General features: G+C 47.0%; 1 protein-coding gene across 2 annotated transcripts in view; it reads right to left on the reverse strand.

Moving 5' to 3' along the window:
- The window catches only part of GUCY2C (guanylate cyclase 2C), a 136,540-nt gene that overhangs the window by 71,084 nt on the left and 46,938 nt on the right, over nt 1–18,518 (reverse strand). The window contains exons 12-15 of one of the 2 annotated variants that reach the window (XM_060245313.1): nt 17,277–17,339; nt 12,131–12,202; nt 9,614–9,718; nt 8,288–8,374 (exon numbers count right to left, since the gene is read on the reverse strand). In XM_060245313.1, coding sequence (XP_060101296.1) covers nt 8,288–8,374; nt 9,614–9,718; nt 12,131–12,202; nt 17,277–17,339 — 327 coding nt within the window. The remainder of the gene's footprint in view (nt 1–8,287; nt 8,375–9,613; nt 9,719–12,130; nt 12,203–17,276; nt 17,340–18,518) is intronic. The other variant, XM_060245314.1, reaches the window with a different exon arrangement.

An 18,518-nucleotide genomic window follows, 5' to 3' on the forward strand; every position in this document is an offset into this window, starting at 1 on the left:
AACGCACCTAAGCACATTGGAACAAATTGCTTTAAGTGCTTAGTGCTACAAAGTGTTTGTAGGTCAAAGTGCCTGTGCAGATTTTTCTTTCCAAAAGGAATGAATCCAAAGATTCCCCAACGTCCCTCTGACGGAGCCTGAAGCCAGCAGGACGCTTGTCGCACCGTTTCCACTGTCTTTATCAAAGAGGGATATCCAAATTGATGTATTTCACTATGGCACTATTAGCAAAGACTAAAGCTAATACAAGCACGCAGTATAATTCCTAAGGCGTATTACCGCCCTTCACGTACTTAGAAATAATCATATTCAGAGGGTTTTTTCTGTAGAAAAAGTCTAGCAGGAACTCATTTACATATTAGGCCACACCCTCTGGCATCACCATTGTTCCACACAGTGATTTTTTGTAGAACAAGTCCAGCATGAATTCATTTGCATATTAGGCCACACCTCCAGCCAAAACTGCGTTCCTGTGAGTTCCTGCTCAAAAAAAGCCCTGATCACATCACCTCTCAGTCATCTCCTTTACAGGCTAGACGTACCCAGCTCCTTCAGCGTTTCCTTGTAGGATTTGGTGTTGGTTTTGCCATGTTGAGCACCATTTCCCTCACAAGAGAAGATTGAGGAAAAGTAGGAATGGAGCAGTTCTGCCCTTTCTTCATCACCTGTTACAATTTCACTTTCCTGACCCTGCAATGTGCCTATCACGTCCTTGCTCCACTTTAAACATGAAAAAGAACTCACTCTCTTTTTTTAGCATCTTGTGCTAGCCTAAGCTCATACTGAGCTTTAGCTCTCCTAAGTTTCCCTCTAAAAGCACTGATTATTTATTTATATTCATCCGTGATTATAAGGCCCTCCTTCCATTTCCTAAAGGAGTCTTTTATTTCTCAAGTCCTTAGAAAGCTGTTTATGGAGTCACCTTATTTGTAAAACTTCTCATGAAAAGAGATTCATTTTTAATCTACATTTGTAAAATAAAGCTCATTCTGTCTATTTGGCGCAGGATTGTTATTCTGCTACTTTGAGAAAAATGTCAAAACTTAACTATGGCATTTTCCAGACTGCAGTCATCTTCTGGGTTTTCACTGGTCTTGTGGCAGTTCTAAGAAGCACGCTATTGGTGCAATCATTACACACTTACATGTTTTCTTTGGGTTTCCCCCTGTTCCATCTGTTCACATTCACATTAGATTGGTTCCCCCTCCTTTTTTGTGTGTGTGCATGTACTTAAGCATTCCTGTGCATCAGCAGTCTCTAGGGCAGTGATGGCGAACCTTTTAGAGACTGAGTGCCCAAACTGCAACTCAAAACCCACTTATTTATCGCAAAGTGCCAACATGGCAATTTAACCTGAATACTGAGGTTTTAGTTTAGAAAAAACAACTCATAGTGAATTTAATAAACTGAAAGAACATTTGGTCTGGATAGCATTTGCTTAGGAAACCAAAAAAATAGTAACATGTCAGAATGGGAGAATGATGGTGAGAGTGTCATAAGGCAATAAATGGAGGCTGTTCATTGCTCTGTTGCTTGCAAGTCTGGGTTAAACTGAAAACATGCCTTTCCCAGAGGTGTTCCTGTCCACCTAATTTACTTTTGAACACAAACATTTATAAATGTAACAAACATTTATAAACATCATTCTAGTTTGCCATTAGGAAAAAAGAATATTTAAAGATAGTGTGTTTAGTAGGAGCTGGTGGTTAGGCTGTCCAAATCAGATCTGGGAGGTCCTGATTCATATGCCCACTCTGCGCAGGCAGCTTGTTGGGATACCTTGGACCAGTAATATATTCTGAGTTAACCCACCTCATAGGGTGGGTTATCCTCGTTGTGAGCATAAAAGAGAAAGGGAGAGTCTGTCAAACCACTTCAGTGTCGTTTTGGGGGTGGTAAGCAGGGGATACATGATGTTAGTTAATAAATTAAGTTGATGAAAAGAGTCCACTGATTTATATGGCTAAATCAGCAGCACCTTAGAGAACAAGATTTTTGAGAGCTAAAGCTCTTTTTATCTAATCGAGGGACCTCTAATGCTGGAAAGCTTGTGCCCCCTCCCCCAAATCTTGTTGGTCTCTAAGGTGCTCTTGGGCTCAAAGCTAGTTGTTCTACTATGAACCCGCACGGCTACCCTTGGAAATTTCAGGGATAGTTTGAATTGTATCAACTAGAAAGTCTGATGTGAGAAAGGAGGGCCAGTTTGGTGTAGAGGTTAAGTGCGTGGACTCTTATCTAGGAGAACAGGGTTTGATTCCTCACTCCTTCACTTTCAGCTGCTGGAATGACCTTGGGTCAGCCATAGCTCTTGGAGAATTGTCCTTGAAAGGGAAGCTTCTGAGAGAGCTTCTCTCAGCCCCACCTACCTCACAGGGTGTCTGTTGTGGGGGAGGAAGATAAAGGAGATTGTGAGCTGCTCTGAGACCCTAAGATTCAGAGTGAAAGGTGGGATATAAATCCAATATCATCTTCTTCCTTTAAACTAAAACTGCAACCTTGTGCATGTGAAGAAAGTAGGTACCACAGTGATCACTGTAGATTACTTCTGAGTAACCATGGAGAACAAGCCCAATGAGGAAAGGCTAAGGGACTTGGGGATATTCAGTCTGGAGAAGAGGAGGTTGAGGGGGGAGACATGATTGCTCTTTTGAAGTATTAGAAGGGCTGCCACTTAGAGGAGGGCAGGGAGCTGTTCCTGCTAGCAGCAGAGGAGAGGACTGGCATAGGAAAAACTTTTTAGCAGTAAGAGTTGTTCAGCAGTGTAATCAACCCCTCACTGGCAGTCTTTAAGCAGCGGCTGGACAAACACTCGTCTGCGTGCCCCATGGCCTTGCCCGGCCGGTGGACCAGGGCATAGGTGTATGAATTAAGGAATTGGTTCCATCGCAAAACGCATTGCGATAGAATCTGTGGCGTTTGGCGATCCGGGGCCAGGAGCCCCAGGAGTGGCTTGTGGTCCGTAGCTATTGTGAACCGCCTCCCGTACAAATAGTTGTGGAACTTGCGCAGCCCCGCGACAATTGCTAGGGCCTCCTTGTCTATTTGCGCGTAGTTCTGCTCCGCTGTAGTTAGGGTCCTGGAGTAATAAGCTATTGGGACCTCCCTCCTGTCCGGGAGTTGGTGACCCAGGATGGCGCCCACCCCGTATGGCAACGCATCACATGTGAGGATCACCGGTAGGCCCTCATCAAAATGGTGGAGCACATTGTTCGATGTGAATAGGTCCTTTACCGCTTGGAATACCGCTGCCTGTTTCGGTCTCCAAGCCCAGGGGGCATTCTTATCCAAGAGTCTGTGGAGGGGTTCTGCAATGGCGGCCTTGTGGGGCAAGAATGAATGGTAAAAATTTAATAACCCCAAGAAACTCTGGAGGTCCGCCTTGCTCTTTGGGGTTGGGGCTTCCACGATAGCTGTGGTTTTGTTGGGCATTGGGTGGATTCCTGCTGCGTCCACCACAAACCCCAAGAACTCTACCCTTGGCACCCCCAGGGAGCACTTTTCCCGCTTTACTTTCAGGCCAGCCTCTTGGAAACGGCGGAGCACCTCACGCAGCCGGTTGCAGAATTCCTCCGGGTCTGGGGCGGCGATCAAAACGTTGTCGAAAAACGGCTGTACCCCGGGGATCCCTTTGAGGAGGGAATCCATCAGACTCTGGAAAACCCCCGGGGCCACGCTCACCCCAAACTGTAACCTCCGCACCTTAAACGCCCCCCTGTGGGTGACTATTTTCTGTGCCTCTGCCGTGGCGGCGTCTAAGGGTAGCTGCTGGTACGCCTGGGCCAGGTCTAGTTTCCCAAAAATCTTGGACCCTGCCAGTGCAGCCAAAACGTGGCTGATGACTGGGACCGGGTAGGGGTTATCCTGAAGTGCCTTGTTAATAGTGCACTTATAGTCTGCACATATGCGCACGTCCCCGTTAGGCTTCACAATCGGAGTTTCCCATTCAGCGTGGGAAACAGGTTCCAGCACCCCCTGAGCCGTGAGGCGATCTAGCTCGGCCTCAAACTTAGGCTTTAGTGCAAACCGGACCCGCCTAGCCTTAAGCCTTACTGGCCGCACTTGGGGGTTGAGAGGTAAGGATATGGGGGCCCCCTTATAACATCCCAGGGCCCCATCGAACACTTCCAGGAATTCTTTACACACGTCGTCGAATCCCCGCGTCCCCAGCTGCTACACCCCCACTATTTTTATTCCCAGCGGCTGGAACCAGGCTAGCCCCAAAAGTGTGGTGAGCTGCCGTTTGACCACCAATATTTCGAGGTTGCCCCTGAACCCCTTGTACTCCACCCCCACCATTGCCCAACCCAGGACTTGTACAGGGTTTTTTTGGAAGTCCCGGAGCATGAAATCGGCCGGACGCAGTCTGGGCTGGCCCCGCGAGCACAGCCTCCTCAAGAATTCCTCTGATATTATGGAGATGGAGGAACCTGAGTCCAGTTCCATCAGGCAAGGCTTGCCCTCTATCCTGACTGAGACCTTGACCTTGCGGGGGGTCTCGTTGGGCAAGTTCATTACCTGTACGCTGGTCAATGCTGTCACGTAGTCTCCTGTCGATTCCTGGTTGGTCGCCTGGCGGTGGCGGGTGCCCTTGGACTGGCAGGCCCTTGCTATGTGGCCCATCTTGCCGCAGCTCCTGCAGACCACGTGGCGGTAGGGGCAGTCCCTTCGCTCGTGTTGGTCCCCGCAGCTGGCGCACCTGGTCGAGGCTGGTCTCTCTGTCGCTCGAGGTCGCTGGGTTGCTCGTGGGCCCGTCCCTGGTTGGCGGCTCAGCTGGAGTGCCTCCTCCTCCTCCGGTCCGTAGGGGTCCATCTCTCCCTGGTGGACGGTGTCAGTTTTGTTTTGGGAAAGGTCCTCGTGGACTGCTCGAACGCCACTGCCTCATTGAAAGCACTCTGGAGGGTGAGCTCTTCTCTCGCGAACAGCTTCTGCTGCAGCCTCTCATCCCTCAGGCCCCAGACAAAACGATCTGCCAGGGACTCTTCCAGCTGTGCGAAGCTGCATTTGCCAGCGATTTGGCGGAGGGCCACCAGGTAGTCGGTGGCCGACTCTCCCGCCTCTTGGTCCCACTTGTGGAAGAGGAACCGGCGGGCCACGTGTGAGGGCTGTGGCAGGAAGTGCCCGGTAAGGAGCCGGACTATCTCTTCGTAGGACTTGAACGTGGCCGCTCCGCAGACGCTCAGGAGGACGTCCCGCTTCATGCAGTCTTCAGTTATGCAGTATGCCTGCAGGTAACACTCGACCTGCTCTGTGTAGGACTCCCATCCCTCTGGAGTAGCGGGGTTGAATTCTTCAAGACGGCCCGTGGTCCCGCTCTGGGTAGCCATGGTGGCTGCGGCGGCGGCCATGTTCGCTCAACAGGTTGCCTTGGTCGTCTCTGTTGGATCCGTTTGAATTTGGCGGGCTAGCATCCCACCTTCGTCGCCACTGTAATGTACTGGGAACTGAGACGGTTTGAAGGCAACATTCTTTATTGCGAGCACATTACAAAAGTGAGTACATGCGGCCGGGGTCCCGCATATATACATTTCCCCGGACAGCCCCCCTGGTCCGACCAGGCCAATCCTGGTCGGTTAAACTTCCCGCCACAGATGTTGAGGGGCGGGGCCACTGGCGAGCCACATCCGGGAACCCGAGGGTCTCCCTTCAGTGACCATTGCCATGCGGCCTGGCCACTTATGAACAATACATAACATCAGGGATGCTCTGAGAAACCAGAACAGCACTGCAACAGTTCAAAAACAGCTTATCAACAGTTTGCCTTATGATCCTTGTAGTTTGAAAGAGCTCTGCTCAGATACTGCTATCAGAAGCATTGTATTTGAAAGCAAGGAAGCCTGCAGTTCCTCCCTTTCCACTCCTAAACCAGAGGCGATCCCAGCCGCTGTTTGTGCAAGATTAGTGGGATCCAACATTTCCTGTAATAGACCCACATCACTTCAAAAAAACATGCTTGATTCAAGGTCCTGATCTCTCCTCCCACCCCCTCCCACCGCACACACCCATGCTCTCTTCTTCTCTTTGGCTTGGATCGCGCCGCAACAGTTTTGAAATATGAAATGCAACCAGGTCTTGGCCACGTGAAAACGTGAAGCTGCCTTATACCCATCTCTCTAGTGCTGGGGTGGCCAAACTGTGGTTCGGGAGCCACATGTGGCTCTTTCACACACATCGTGTGGCTCTTGAAGCCCCCACCAAAGAAGGCATTTGTCGCTTTAAACCACTTCTTCAAGACAAGCCAGCCAGTGGCTTGGAGAATGCATTTAAAGTTCAAGTTGCTTTCTTTCCATCTCTCCCTTCCTGCTCCCTCCCACCATCTATTTTTCTTCCTTCCTTCTTGCTCTCAGACATCTGATGTTTGTGTCTGGTGGCTCTCACACATTTGACATTTATTCTATGTGGCTCTTATGTTAAGCAAGTTTAGCCACCCCTGCCCTAGTGGGTCCCATCTAACTCCCTCTCTAAAACTGCAGGGACACATGCAAGGAATTTTGTGTGTTGTGCTTGGGAGCTGCATTGTGGTTGCACACCCCCCCCCCCGCACGTCAGAATTCCAAAGGTGCCTATGAGCTCAAAAAGGTTGGAGTGCCCTGTTCTCTCTGAGGGAGGTCCAGTTAGAGTTGCCAGATTTGGGTTGGGAAATCCCTGGAGATTTGAGGGAAAGAGCCTGAGTTGGGGAGAGGAAAAGCTTCAATGAGATATGACTTCATAGGGTCCACTTTCCAAAGCAGCCATCTTCCCCAGGAAAACTGATCTCTTATCGCCTGGAGATCTGTTGTAATCCCAGGAGGTTTCCAGCCACCACGTGGGGGTTGGCAACTCCGTTCTGCACCCATGCTCATAAGGGTATAATGCCACAGGCTCCACCTTCCAAAGCAGATATTTTCTCCAGGCAAACTGATCTCCGTCACTTGGATATCAGTTGTAAAAGTGGGGCTGCAATGGGTGGGGGGGAGCCGAGCCTCGTGCATGGGGGGGGGTGGAACTTGGGTGCCCAAAGAGAGGGCTCTGAGTGCCACCTCTGGCACCCGTGCCATAGGTTCGCCACCACTGCTCTAGGGGTCTGAGAAATCTCCTTAAGAGTACATTTTCTGCCCACCACATTAAACCTGAAAGTCACACCTGGTGTACATATCTTACCACATTGATGCCTCTTTTCCCACTTTTGAGTATTCTTTCTCATTAGCTCCTTCTCCAAACTGAATTCCTTTACCAAACTTTTATAAGGTGCACAGCTCACAGAAGCTTCAGTTGCATGTTTTTAGGCTAGCTGCATACACTGCAAAATGTATTTGAAAGTGTTGCTCAAGCACATGCTAGAACAGGAGCCACACATGACTCTTTCACACATATTGTGTGTCTCTCGAAGCCCCCACCGCCCTGTCAGCCATCTTGGAGAAGGCGTTTCTCTCTTTAAATCATTTATCTAAACCAAGCCAGCAGCTTGGAGAATGCATTTAAAATTAAAGTTGATTTCTTTCCACCTCCCTCTTCCCCCATCTATTTTCCTTCCTTCCTTCCTTCCTTCCTTCCTTCCTTCCTTCCTTCCTTCCTTCCTTCCTTCCTTCCTTCCTTCCTTCCTTCCTTCCTTCCTTCCTTCCTTCCTTCCCTCAAACATCTGACGTTCATGTCTTGCAGCTCTCAAACATCTGATGTTTATTCCATGTGGCTCTTATTATTAAGAAAGTTTGGCCACCCCTGTGTTAGAATATGCTCTTGAATATAAATGAAGGAATGGTAAGGAAGGCAATGATCGGCAGCTGGTGTTGGAATTCCCAGTGGGACTGATGATTTGTTTCAGTGCAGCCACCCTCCAGACTGAAATGCTGAAACACTGACATGCTGAAAAATTTGAGCATGCAAATTTTTAAAAATGCTCTCCACTCAAACCTGCCCTTTCTGGGTAGGTTTGGGCAGTAATTCAGGAGGAAGGGGGGAATTTCAGATTCTGTGCAAGAGGCTGTTCATTCCACAATGGGAAAAAAGTACAGGGAAAACTAATTTAGGAAAGAATGGGGGTGGGGAGAGGAAAACCTGGGACAGCATGGATACAAGTTAAAATGGGTAATATAGGGGAACAAAAACTGAACATTAGGTGATCTGTAAAATCCCTACCTGTAATGGTTCAGCTTGCCCCAGAATTCCAGATTTCCTGTTTCATATTTATGGCCATCCTTCTTGTTAGAAAATTTAACAAACTGTTATAGCAACACTCACCACTCATCCAGAAAGTATTGCAAATGCAAGTATATATTCTTTATTAATAAATTCCTGCTATTAATCAGCTTACCTTGGCAATATCATACATGACAGAAATTTTAAATTCCCAATCCATGAAGGTGACATCAGGGTAAGAAATTTTGTCATTTAAGACATCCTGAGATAGAAAGAGGATAAAGAAATTGCAGTAAGAATCTAAAATTAACAGACCAGTTTAATGACCAAAGTCTGCCGTGAAAACATTGTGAAAGCAACGTCACCCCAGAGTCGGAAACGACTGATGCTTGCACAGGGGGCCTTTCCTTTCCTTAATGGCCAAAAAGGGTACTCTTTAGTTTTATCTATGCAATAAATTTAGGAAGATTCAAGGAACAGAGAAAAGAAAATCATCCTCAGGCAATAGCAGTAAGACAACTGGTACTTAGCCATGCAACCAAGGCTCCAGGAATTTCTCAACTTGGAACTGGCAGCTCTACCCCACACTAAGTAGTTGCTTCAGCTTTGCTGCTGATGAGAACTGTTTTGCCCCCCTGCTTCCACACAGCATTGTATCTTCCAGCTTTTCTCCTGCTTTCCTGTCATCTATCAAAAACTGCCTTACTATGATCTATTAGGAAAGATTTTGCAAAACCAGGCTTCTATATGGATGAAAAAGTGGATCTTTTCTGGTTCCACCAAGCATCATTTCTGCTGCCTCAGTCCACTGCAACCGCTATTTCTTCTCTCTTGCACCACAGGAGAGTTTTTAAATTGGTAATTCACAAACCATTATAGCATTATAAGATTATAATCTATCAATTCCCATGAACTCTAAGCTTTCTTTTTTTTTTAAAGTAAGCCTCCAGCCATTTTTATTGCAAAGGCATCTTTCCCCTTATTATCTCTGCAACGAAAGCAGCTAGAACATACTTCTAAAAAAATGGAAATTCAAAGGACCTGCCATAATGAAATACCAACTGCTGATTTTTAAAAAGTCTGAAAAAGCCCCCTGGTGATGTGTGATAGGTGGTAAATGGCCACCATAGGAGATGGGCCAGGAAAAAATATGAGGTAACACATCTTGTGGAAGCTCTTGTTGCCACTGCATTGAATAGGCAGGTACAGCAACAAAGACAAAAAATATGGCATTATTACCATGAAAAAAGTATTTTAAGTCTCTCTCAGCCACTTTCCAGATTAAAAACAACTCAGAGAGTGGTATTTGCATAGTTGTGAAAATGCAGGTCTCCTGACACCAGTGCACATTCATTTTCACAGTGGGCAAACAGTACTGAAATCTGACAACATCTTTTGCTGGCTCCAGGCAAAGTTGATTACCTTTCTTCCCTACCAGCTCCAGGCCTCATCAAAAGCTTGTCTCCATATAAACAGATTGGTGGGTTTTAAACATAATTACCCGCAGCGATCCTCTCTCACAATATTCAATCACTCCATAGATCACAGAATCCATCTTGACCGTTCCGTAGAACTTAGTCAGGTTGTAATAGTCAATCTGAAGAAGCTACAACAAAAATAACATGTATGTTAGAAGCAAAGATGACTTTAAAGCAAGACAGAAGGCTAAGTATGAGTGAAACAGATGGGGTAGGCTACACCATGATGCTGAGACATTTGCCTTAGGCAGCAATCTCCTTTACTCTGCCTGTCAACCTCCTCCTCCTCATTCCTACCACCTTACTGCCTCCACCCTCTTTCTACTTGGGAGCTAGAGCATCTGATGAACATATGAAGCTGCCTTATACTGAATCAGATCCTCCGTCCATCAAAGTCAATATTGTCTACTCAGACTGGCAGTGGCTCTCCAGGATCTCAAGCTGAGGTTTTTCACACCTATTTGCCTGGACCCTTTTTAGTTGGAGATGCCAGGGATTGAACCTGGGACCTTCTGCTTACCAAGCAGATGCTCTACCACTGAGCCACCGTCCCTCCCCGATCCTTTTGCCCACTATTCCCTCCCTTGAAAAAAGATTGCAGCAAGCCATTCTTGTTAGCTTTCCTCCTTTCATGAAAGTTATACCATCATTCTGGTTGCCTAAGCCACCACAGTAATTGGCAGAGTTGTCATGGAAACAAAAATGATAGCCAAACTCATGCAATAGGGAGTGGAAGGTGCCCTACAGGGCATGTGTGGCTTGTTTTTAAAAAGGTCTAGAGGAGCCAGGGGAAGGAAAGATGGCATCATATAGCCCAATCTCATCAGATCTCAGAAGCTAAGCAGGGTTGGTGCTTAGAAGGGAGACCACCAAGGAAGACACTTCAGAGGAAGGCAATGGCAAACCAACTCTGCTTCTCACTTGCCTTGAAAATCCCTGCTGGGGTTACCACAAGTGAGACTTGACTGCACTTTACACACATGGTAGTAACAAGACAAGGAAGACTGACCACTACAGCAGAGGCAGGGAGTGCAGGCTGAGGAGGTGATGAGGTTAGCCTCAGACAGCACAATAAATTGAGCCAACACTACTTAATTTTTTCACCTTCATATAGTGATATCTGCTTGCTCTTCTGGGCAGGAAGTTATGGTTGAGCCACTGTTCTCAAGGCTACTTCCACACAGTGAGGATTCTCCACTTTTATAGTTGTGGCAGATGCAGAGGCAAGAAGTTTGGTGGCAGACCTTCCACAGAGGATGTTTTCTGTGGTTAAGTGGTGAATTTCTGTCCCACTCCAGCCATCTGACAGTTTCTCCTCTATATTGCTTAACAGGCAATCTGACTAAAAATGGTATGTACTTTTCCCCTAACAAAACAAGGACACAGTGGGCTGGGGACTTCATTTATTTTGAAATGAAAACGTAGGGTTGCCAGGTCTGACTCAAGAAATATCTGGGGACTTTGGGGGGGGGGGGGGTGGATCCAGGAGCAAAGTTGTGACAGGCATGATTGAACTCCAAAGGGAGTTCTGGCCATCACATTTAAAGGGACCACACACCTTTTAAATGCCTTCCCTCCATTGGAAATAATGAAGGAAGGGGGACCTTCTTTTGTGGCTCATAGAATTGGGCCCCCTGACCCAATTTTCTTGAAACTGGGAGTGGGTGGGTTTGAGGAGAGGCACCAGGTGCTATGCTGAAAATTTGGTGCCTCTACCTCAAAAAAACCCCAGAGCCCCAGATACTCATGGGCCAGTTCTCCATTACACCCTATGGGAACCGGTCTTCATAGAGTATAATGGAGTGCCCAACAGATTTCCCTCCCCTCCACTTTCTGATGACCTTGAAACAGGGAGACGGCCTTCAAACTGGGGATCCCCTGCTCCCAGCTGTGGATTGGCAACCCCAAAAACCTAGGATTCAGAGTAATTAAAATTTGAAATGGAAATATAGAGTAGACTTATAATGTCATCGTGCTATTTCATATTAGCAATTACCTTTTTTAAAAAGTCAGCTGAAATCACAGTGGTGGCATGACAGGGGAAAAAAGATGGGTAAACAGCATCTATAAGGAGCTGATGGTGGGGAAATAGTGCTGACATAGGAACAAATGGCATGATAATGCACTTTCTTTTTAAAAAATCACAATAAAGGAGATTTGGGAAAGAGCACATTGAAGACAGGAAAAACCTAGAAAGAGGAAAATTACAGCACAGTGTCATGTGGAGGCTTGGGAGGAAAACCTTCAGTTTTAAGCTAAGACAGAAAAATCTCCACATAGAAGCAGCCTTCGTGTCTTCTAGTTCAAATAAGTCAAAAGAGAGTAGCAATGACTGCAGAGATGTTTCCTTATTATTTGTCACATTATTGCATCTACAGTGCAATCTGACAGATTCTAAAAATTTATGAGAAAGGGAAATAGGATTTTGCAAAATAATGTTTAAACAAAAAATATATATATGGAAAAAAGAATCATGCATATTATGAATTAGTTGCTACTGTTTATTTTAGTCAACTGCTAGCTCAAGGTCAAACACTTACCTTGTTGAGGTCTATTCTCTGTTTCTCGGAAAAATTTCCATCATTGTGTTTGAAATCCTTTAAGATTATCACCTGAAAGTCACCAGAAGAAAACAAGGAAATCAACAGTAATCAACATAGAACATCATGAGAGATTTGTATTTTAGAAAGATGCAAGCAAGGAACACTCTAGGACAGCGGTGGCGAACCTATGGCATGGGTGCCAGAGGCGGCACTCAGAGCCCTCTCTGTGGGCATGCATGCTCCCTCCCCTCCCCCATGCATGAGGCTCAGCTCCCCCCTCCCCCCCCACGGTTCCCTTTTTCAACTGATCTCCAAGTGACAGAGGTCAGTTCACCTGAAGAAAATATCCGCTTTGGAAGGTGGAGCCTGTGGCATTATACCCTTCTGAGCATGGGTGCAGAACAGAGTTGCCAACCCCCACGTGGTGGCTGGAAACCTCCTGGGATTACAACAGATCTCCAGGCGATAAGAGATCAGTTTTCCAGGGAAAGATGGCTGCTTTGGAAAGTGGACCTTATAGAGTCATATCTCATTGAAGCGCTTCCCCTCCCCAAACTCAGGCCCCTTTCCCCAAATCTCCAGGGATTTCCCAGTGCAAACCTGGCAACCCTAACTGGGCCTCCTTCAGAGAGACAATAGGGCACTCCAATCTCTAACATAAGAGCCACATAGAATAAATGTCAGATGTGTGAGAGCCACCAGACACGAACGTCAGATGTCTGAGAGCAGGAAGGAAGGATAAGGAAGGCAGGAAGGAGAAAGAAGGAAGGAAGGAAAATAGATGGTGGGAGGGAGCAGGAAGGGAGAGATGGAAAGAAAGCAACTTGAACTTTAAATACATTCTCCAAGCCACTGGCTGGCTTGGCTTGAAGAAGTGGTTTAAAGCGACAAATGCCTTCTGTGGGGGCTTCAAGAGCCACACGATGTGTGTGAAAGAGCCACATGTGGCTCCTGAGCCACAGTTTGGCCACCCCAGCACTAGAGAGATGGGTATCAGGCAGCTTCACATTTTCATGTGGCCAAGACCTGGTTGCATTTCATATTTCAAAACTGTTGTGGCACGATCCAAGTCAAAGAGAAGAACAGACCATGGGTGTGTGGGGATGGGAGGGGGGGAGGAGAGATCAGGACCTTGAATCAAGCATGGTTTTTTGAAGGGATGTGGGTCTATTACAGGAAATGTTGGATCCCACTAATCTTGCAGAATCGCCTCTGGTTTAGGAGTGGAAAGGGAGGAACTGCAGGCTTCCTTGCTTTCAAATACAATGCTTCTGATAGCAGTATCTGAGCAGAGCTCTTTCAAGCTTCAGGGACCATAAGGCAAATTGTTGATAAGCTGTTTTTGAACTGTTGCAGTGCTGTTCTGGTTTCTCAGAGCATCCCTGACAAGTGTTTGTCCAGCCGCTGCTTAAAGACTGCCATTGAGGGGGTTGATTGCACTGCTGAACAACTTTTATTGCTAAAAAGTTTTTCCTATGCCAGTCCTCTCCTCTGCTGCTAGCAGGAACACCTCCCTGCCCTCTTCTAAGTGGCAGCCCTTCCAATACTTCAAAAGAGCAATCATGTCTCCCCCCTCAACCTCCTCTTCTCCAGACTGAATATCCCCAAGTCCCTTAGCCTTTCCTCATTGGGCTTGCTCTCCATGGTTACTCGGAAGTAATCTACAGTGAGCACTGTGGCACCTACTCTCTACACATGCACAAGATTGCAGTTTCAGTTTAACGAAAGAAGATGATATTGGATTTATATCCTGCCTTTCACTCTGAATCTAAGGTTAAATTGCCGTATTGGCACTTTGCGATAAATAAGTGGGTTTTGAGTTGCAGCTTGGGCACTCGGTCTCTAAAAGGTTTGCCATCACTGCTCTAGGACTTGTGGACAGCATCTCATTTAGCCCTCCCGCACTAGTTCCTCTTTTTCTTCTCTGGTAGCCCCAGTAGCATCTCCCCTTTTCCTGCTTCCGTCTCTCCTTCCCAGGCAGCTTTTTCCCCAAACTAACTCTTGCCAAGTTGCATGATGCTATATGAGCAGGCTTGTAGCCAAAAATTTTAGTTGGGGGGGCCCACGGAAAAAAATTTGGGGTGGAGGGGCCCCCCACTCTCTGTGCTGCCACTTTTCTGGTGGCCCCAGATCTCCCCACTGCTCTGACAGCCCCCGCCCCACTCTGCAGGCACCTCCCCCTCCCTCCCACCCACCCGCTGAATATGCTGAGTGCGCCAGGAGGAGATGGGAGGTTGGTGGCCAGAGCCAGCACTTCTGAGACAACACGCCAAAAGGAGAGAGAAGAGCCAGGACTGGAGGTTCCCTTCTGCCACCGCCAGCCCGGGTCAAGTGCCCTGGCCACCAACTCCTGGCTTATAGAGCTGGTGAGTGGGTTTGTTTCCCACCAGTGATGGCAGGGAGTGGGTGGAAGGGATGGGAGCCAATGAGTCCTTCCCAGACAACCCCCCACCACCCCACGAGGAAGCCGGACAAGAAGCAAAGTGGAGCAACCTCCCAGCGGGCGCACAGTGGGCCGCCCCCCCTAATCTCGCCAAGCCTTGCGCCCCTTCGCTCCTACTCCCTGGGCCGGGGCCCACTCTCTGCCTCCTCTCCTCTGTCTCCCGGCTCCTTCTACCTGTCTGGCCCTCCTCAGCCACGGCTGCTTCAGCCGACCACACAGCACGGCTTTTCCTGCAGATTTTTCCTGCCAGCGGGCCACCTGCTCTTTACTGCTTCAGCGGGTGGGTGGGAGGAAGGGAGGGGGAGGTGCCCGTCAAGCGGGGTGGGGGCCGCCAGAGTGGTGGGGAGATCCAGGGCCGCCAGAGAAGTGGCAGCAGAGAGAGTGGGCCAGGGAATGGAGGGGCCATAAAGGTGCAAGGGGGGGTGGGGGGCAGTCCCCCCAGGCCCCCTGTGGCTAGGGGTCTGCATATGAGCCAGGCCCAGTTATGCAGTGGCATGAAGCCCCCATGCTTCACCTTTCCCTACTTCCTTCTCTTCACACTCACCAACAACTTACCCTTAATCTGCTCCCCCATCTTCAATTATATTAATTATTTATTTGCTTCATTCCTATCTAACCTTTCTCCATAGTGGGGATCTAAAACAACTTACATCATTCTTCTCTTCTCCACTTTATCTTCACAACAACCCTATGAAGTAGGTTAGTTTGAGAGTGTGCAACTGGTCCCAAAGCACCCAGTGAGTTTCCACAGCAGAGTCAGATTCAAACCCAGGTCTCCCAGATTCTAATTTAAAACTCTAACCACTACACCACACCAGCTTTCATAGGGTGGCTGTTGTTGAAAAGTAGCAATCAGCTAGGTCTAGGTGAGTCATGCAAGTCACATGGTACCAAGTCACCTGTGGTTGCTGCCAGGGTTAGCCCCAATGAGTCTTCAAAACAACCCTGGAAAAAGCCCTGACCCTTCTTCCCTGCCTTTTCCTGCCAGAAACCAAGGCTTGAAGTCTAGCAATACTGGTTCTGGTTGCCTGGCAACAGCCATTGAGGACATCCATTTCTTAAATCTACTGTCATTCCTTTCATCATTTGGTGGGGTTTAACCTTCCGCTTGTTAGGAGGCAGATTTCATTTTTCCTCAAACCTGAGGCTTTTCTCAGGTTTATAGTAGATCTGTCTATGACACCATACTCTGGATTCAGGTATGAGAATTAGATATATTGATTCCTATTAATTGCTATTTAGCAAGATCAGTAAAGAGTAAATATCACTGATCTTTACAAATGTTCTGATAGTAACTGTATTTTTTAAAGTTGATTACAAATTCTTTGCGTGTGTGTGTGTGTGTGTTAGGTGCTGTTAAGTCCCTTCTGACTCATGGGACTCTATGAATTAATGATCAAAATGTTTTATAATACTAATAATACATTTTATTTATATCCCGCCCTCCCCGCCGAAGCAGGCTCAGAGCGGCTTACAACATATAACAGCCTTGCACAGCTATTCCAAACTGAGGGCCATGGCTTCTTTGTGTACTCGCTCACATTACACATGTGAACAGGCAACAAAAGCAGAGTTAAATGTGTGTGACTAAAGCATAGTGTTAATCATCTATTACACTTCACACCAGATCAGGCTGCTGTTCCTCCAAACAATATCTATTGTGCTACAGTAAGCCAATGATTCATGTGTCCATTTTTCAATATGAAGTACCTGCCAATGAATTGGGCCTGAAAGGAGAACAAGGGCCATTTCCACATTAAGATTTTTCACTGAATGGAACACAGAATGCCCTCACTTTGTTTAGCAGCTTCCATGTGACACCAAGCATGGCTCATGGGGCTTCTAGGGCTTTCCCTTTTATGCTAAACAAAGAAAAGGCCCCTTTGTTCCAATTTGAGGAGATTTTATATCCTACTTTTCTCTACCTTAGGGAGTCTCAAAGTGGCTTACATTCTCCTTCCCTTCCTCTCTCCACAACAGACACTTTGTGAGGCAGGTGGGGCTGAGAAAGTTCTGAGGTAACTGTGACTGGCCCAAAGTCACCCAACAGCTGCATGTGAGGAAGTGGGAGAATCAACCCCACTTCTTCAGATGAGAAGCCACTGCTCTTAACCACTATACCATGCTGGTTCTCCATGCTACAGGTATGGATAGAACCTCCATGTAAAAGTTCTGACCACAGCCAATGGTCAGAGAGCTGCTGCCAGTCTGAGAAGACAATACTGACTTTGATGGACCAAAGGTCTGATTCAGTATAAGGCAGCTTCATATGTTCAATGGTGAAGTTAAGCGCCATTCCCCTCTTTGCTTCTTTAACGGGGCTTTTTTTTCTTTAACAGCTGAAGGGCAGCCCCACTGTGATTGTGCCACTTCTCAGCTTTTTGAGGGGAATTGCTGGGCTGCAGAGCTCCCAGTCAGATTCTTGTCACATTGTACGTGGGTGGCACCAGCAGGGAGTGACACAGAGATAGTAGAGTGTGAATGTTGCCCCTGCCTGCCACTAAATTTGCTTGCTGCTGCTTCCACTAAGGGGGTGGAATTTCACACCCCTGTGTGGAACCAACCAAGGTTACACCCCATTGTTAATCTGCTCAGCTTTGTGACTTACTAGGGATAGGTGTGAAACTGCACCTTGACATTTGCCTTGCAGAAGATCCCTTCTAGAGAGGTCAAAGAAATCTGATGCTGGGGTAGACATACCTTCTTGTCATATTTCCCTTGACGCAGCCTCTGGGTGGTGTCACGCCTTTTGTCTTCATCGATCTGAGAAACAAAGAAGGCTCATAATATGCTGTGTGTTCCAGAAAGCAAAACAGAATGCCCAGCATGAGTGTTATTGTGATGTTTTGTGCATGAGGAATCAAGCCACATGTGTTTCTTGTTATTCTCACTGTTCACTGATCTATTTGCCTACACAGGCTACTTTTCTACTTTTAAAATGTCCCTTAAGCGGCTCACAGTTCAAAAACTTAACTCAAGACAGCACTTTTGTTGAGAGTGAAGAGGGGGGGAATATTTATTGCATTTTCCAAGTACTTAAAGCACTATTTCATACCTGAGAAAGCTGATACTTTCTCCAAATATTGCAATCAGTGCTACTATGACTGTGTGAGAGTTGAGCACTTCTATTGGATATTATTTGGGGCATACTTAATGAAAAATCATTCCTCTCCCTTTATTTTTATTTTAGCTTTTGTTAGGTGTAAGTGTGGAGATAGTACATTCCCCCATTGCACAGTTTCTAAGTAGGAGTACACCTGCAGAGAAATGGTGAAGAACTGCTCCTCCAATGTACAACTCTGGTAAAGGAATACAGTCTAATGATCTGTCCTCCCACAATTTATGACATGCCAATGGAATATTGTGTTCCTATCATAAAAAGTCATTTGTGGGAGTATCAAGCAAAGGCTCAAATATGTTTGTGGCATGCTTTCAAGGAAAAGGGTATGGACTTCACTGGAAAGTGCATCATCCCCATAACATAATGGCTTACATTTTGATTAGTAATACTGTTGTGCAAGCATACGCCCAGTGAAACAGAACTGAAAGTAATACATTGCTTGCTTCACTATCACCTTTATGATGAAAAGACTGTTAATGGAGTTGTAACAAACTGGCACCAATTCCGCAGTAGCAGTTGCTCTGCCCTCAGGCTTCTGCTTTACCTGGTTCAATTGATCAATTCTCCACCAGTTGCTGTGCAACTGCATTTTGACCTGCATCTCCCTCCAATTTCCCCCACATCTTCCTGATCTCTAAAAAACAAAATCAGGAAGACGTGGGGGAAACTAGAGGGAGATGCAGCCGTGCAGCAACTGGAGGGGAATCAATCGGTTGAGCCAAGGGTAGAGCAAATGCTACTGTGGAATCAGTCTGGATAATTTTCATCCATGCAGAGCAGGAGAAATTAGGAGACTGCAGAGCAGTCTTATAGGTAGCATC

Source organism: Heteronotia binoei, chromosome 8 (genome assembly GCF_032191835.1).
Source record: "Heteronotia binoei isolate CCM8104 ecotype False Entrance Well chromosome 8, APGP_CSIRO_Hbin_v1, whole genome shotgun sequence".
In the NCBI taxonomy this organism is placed as follows: Eukaryota; Metazoa; Chordata; class Lepidosauria; order Squamata; family Gekkonidae; genus Heteronotia; species Heteronotia binoei.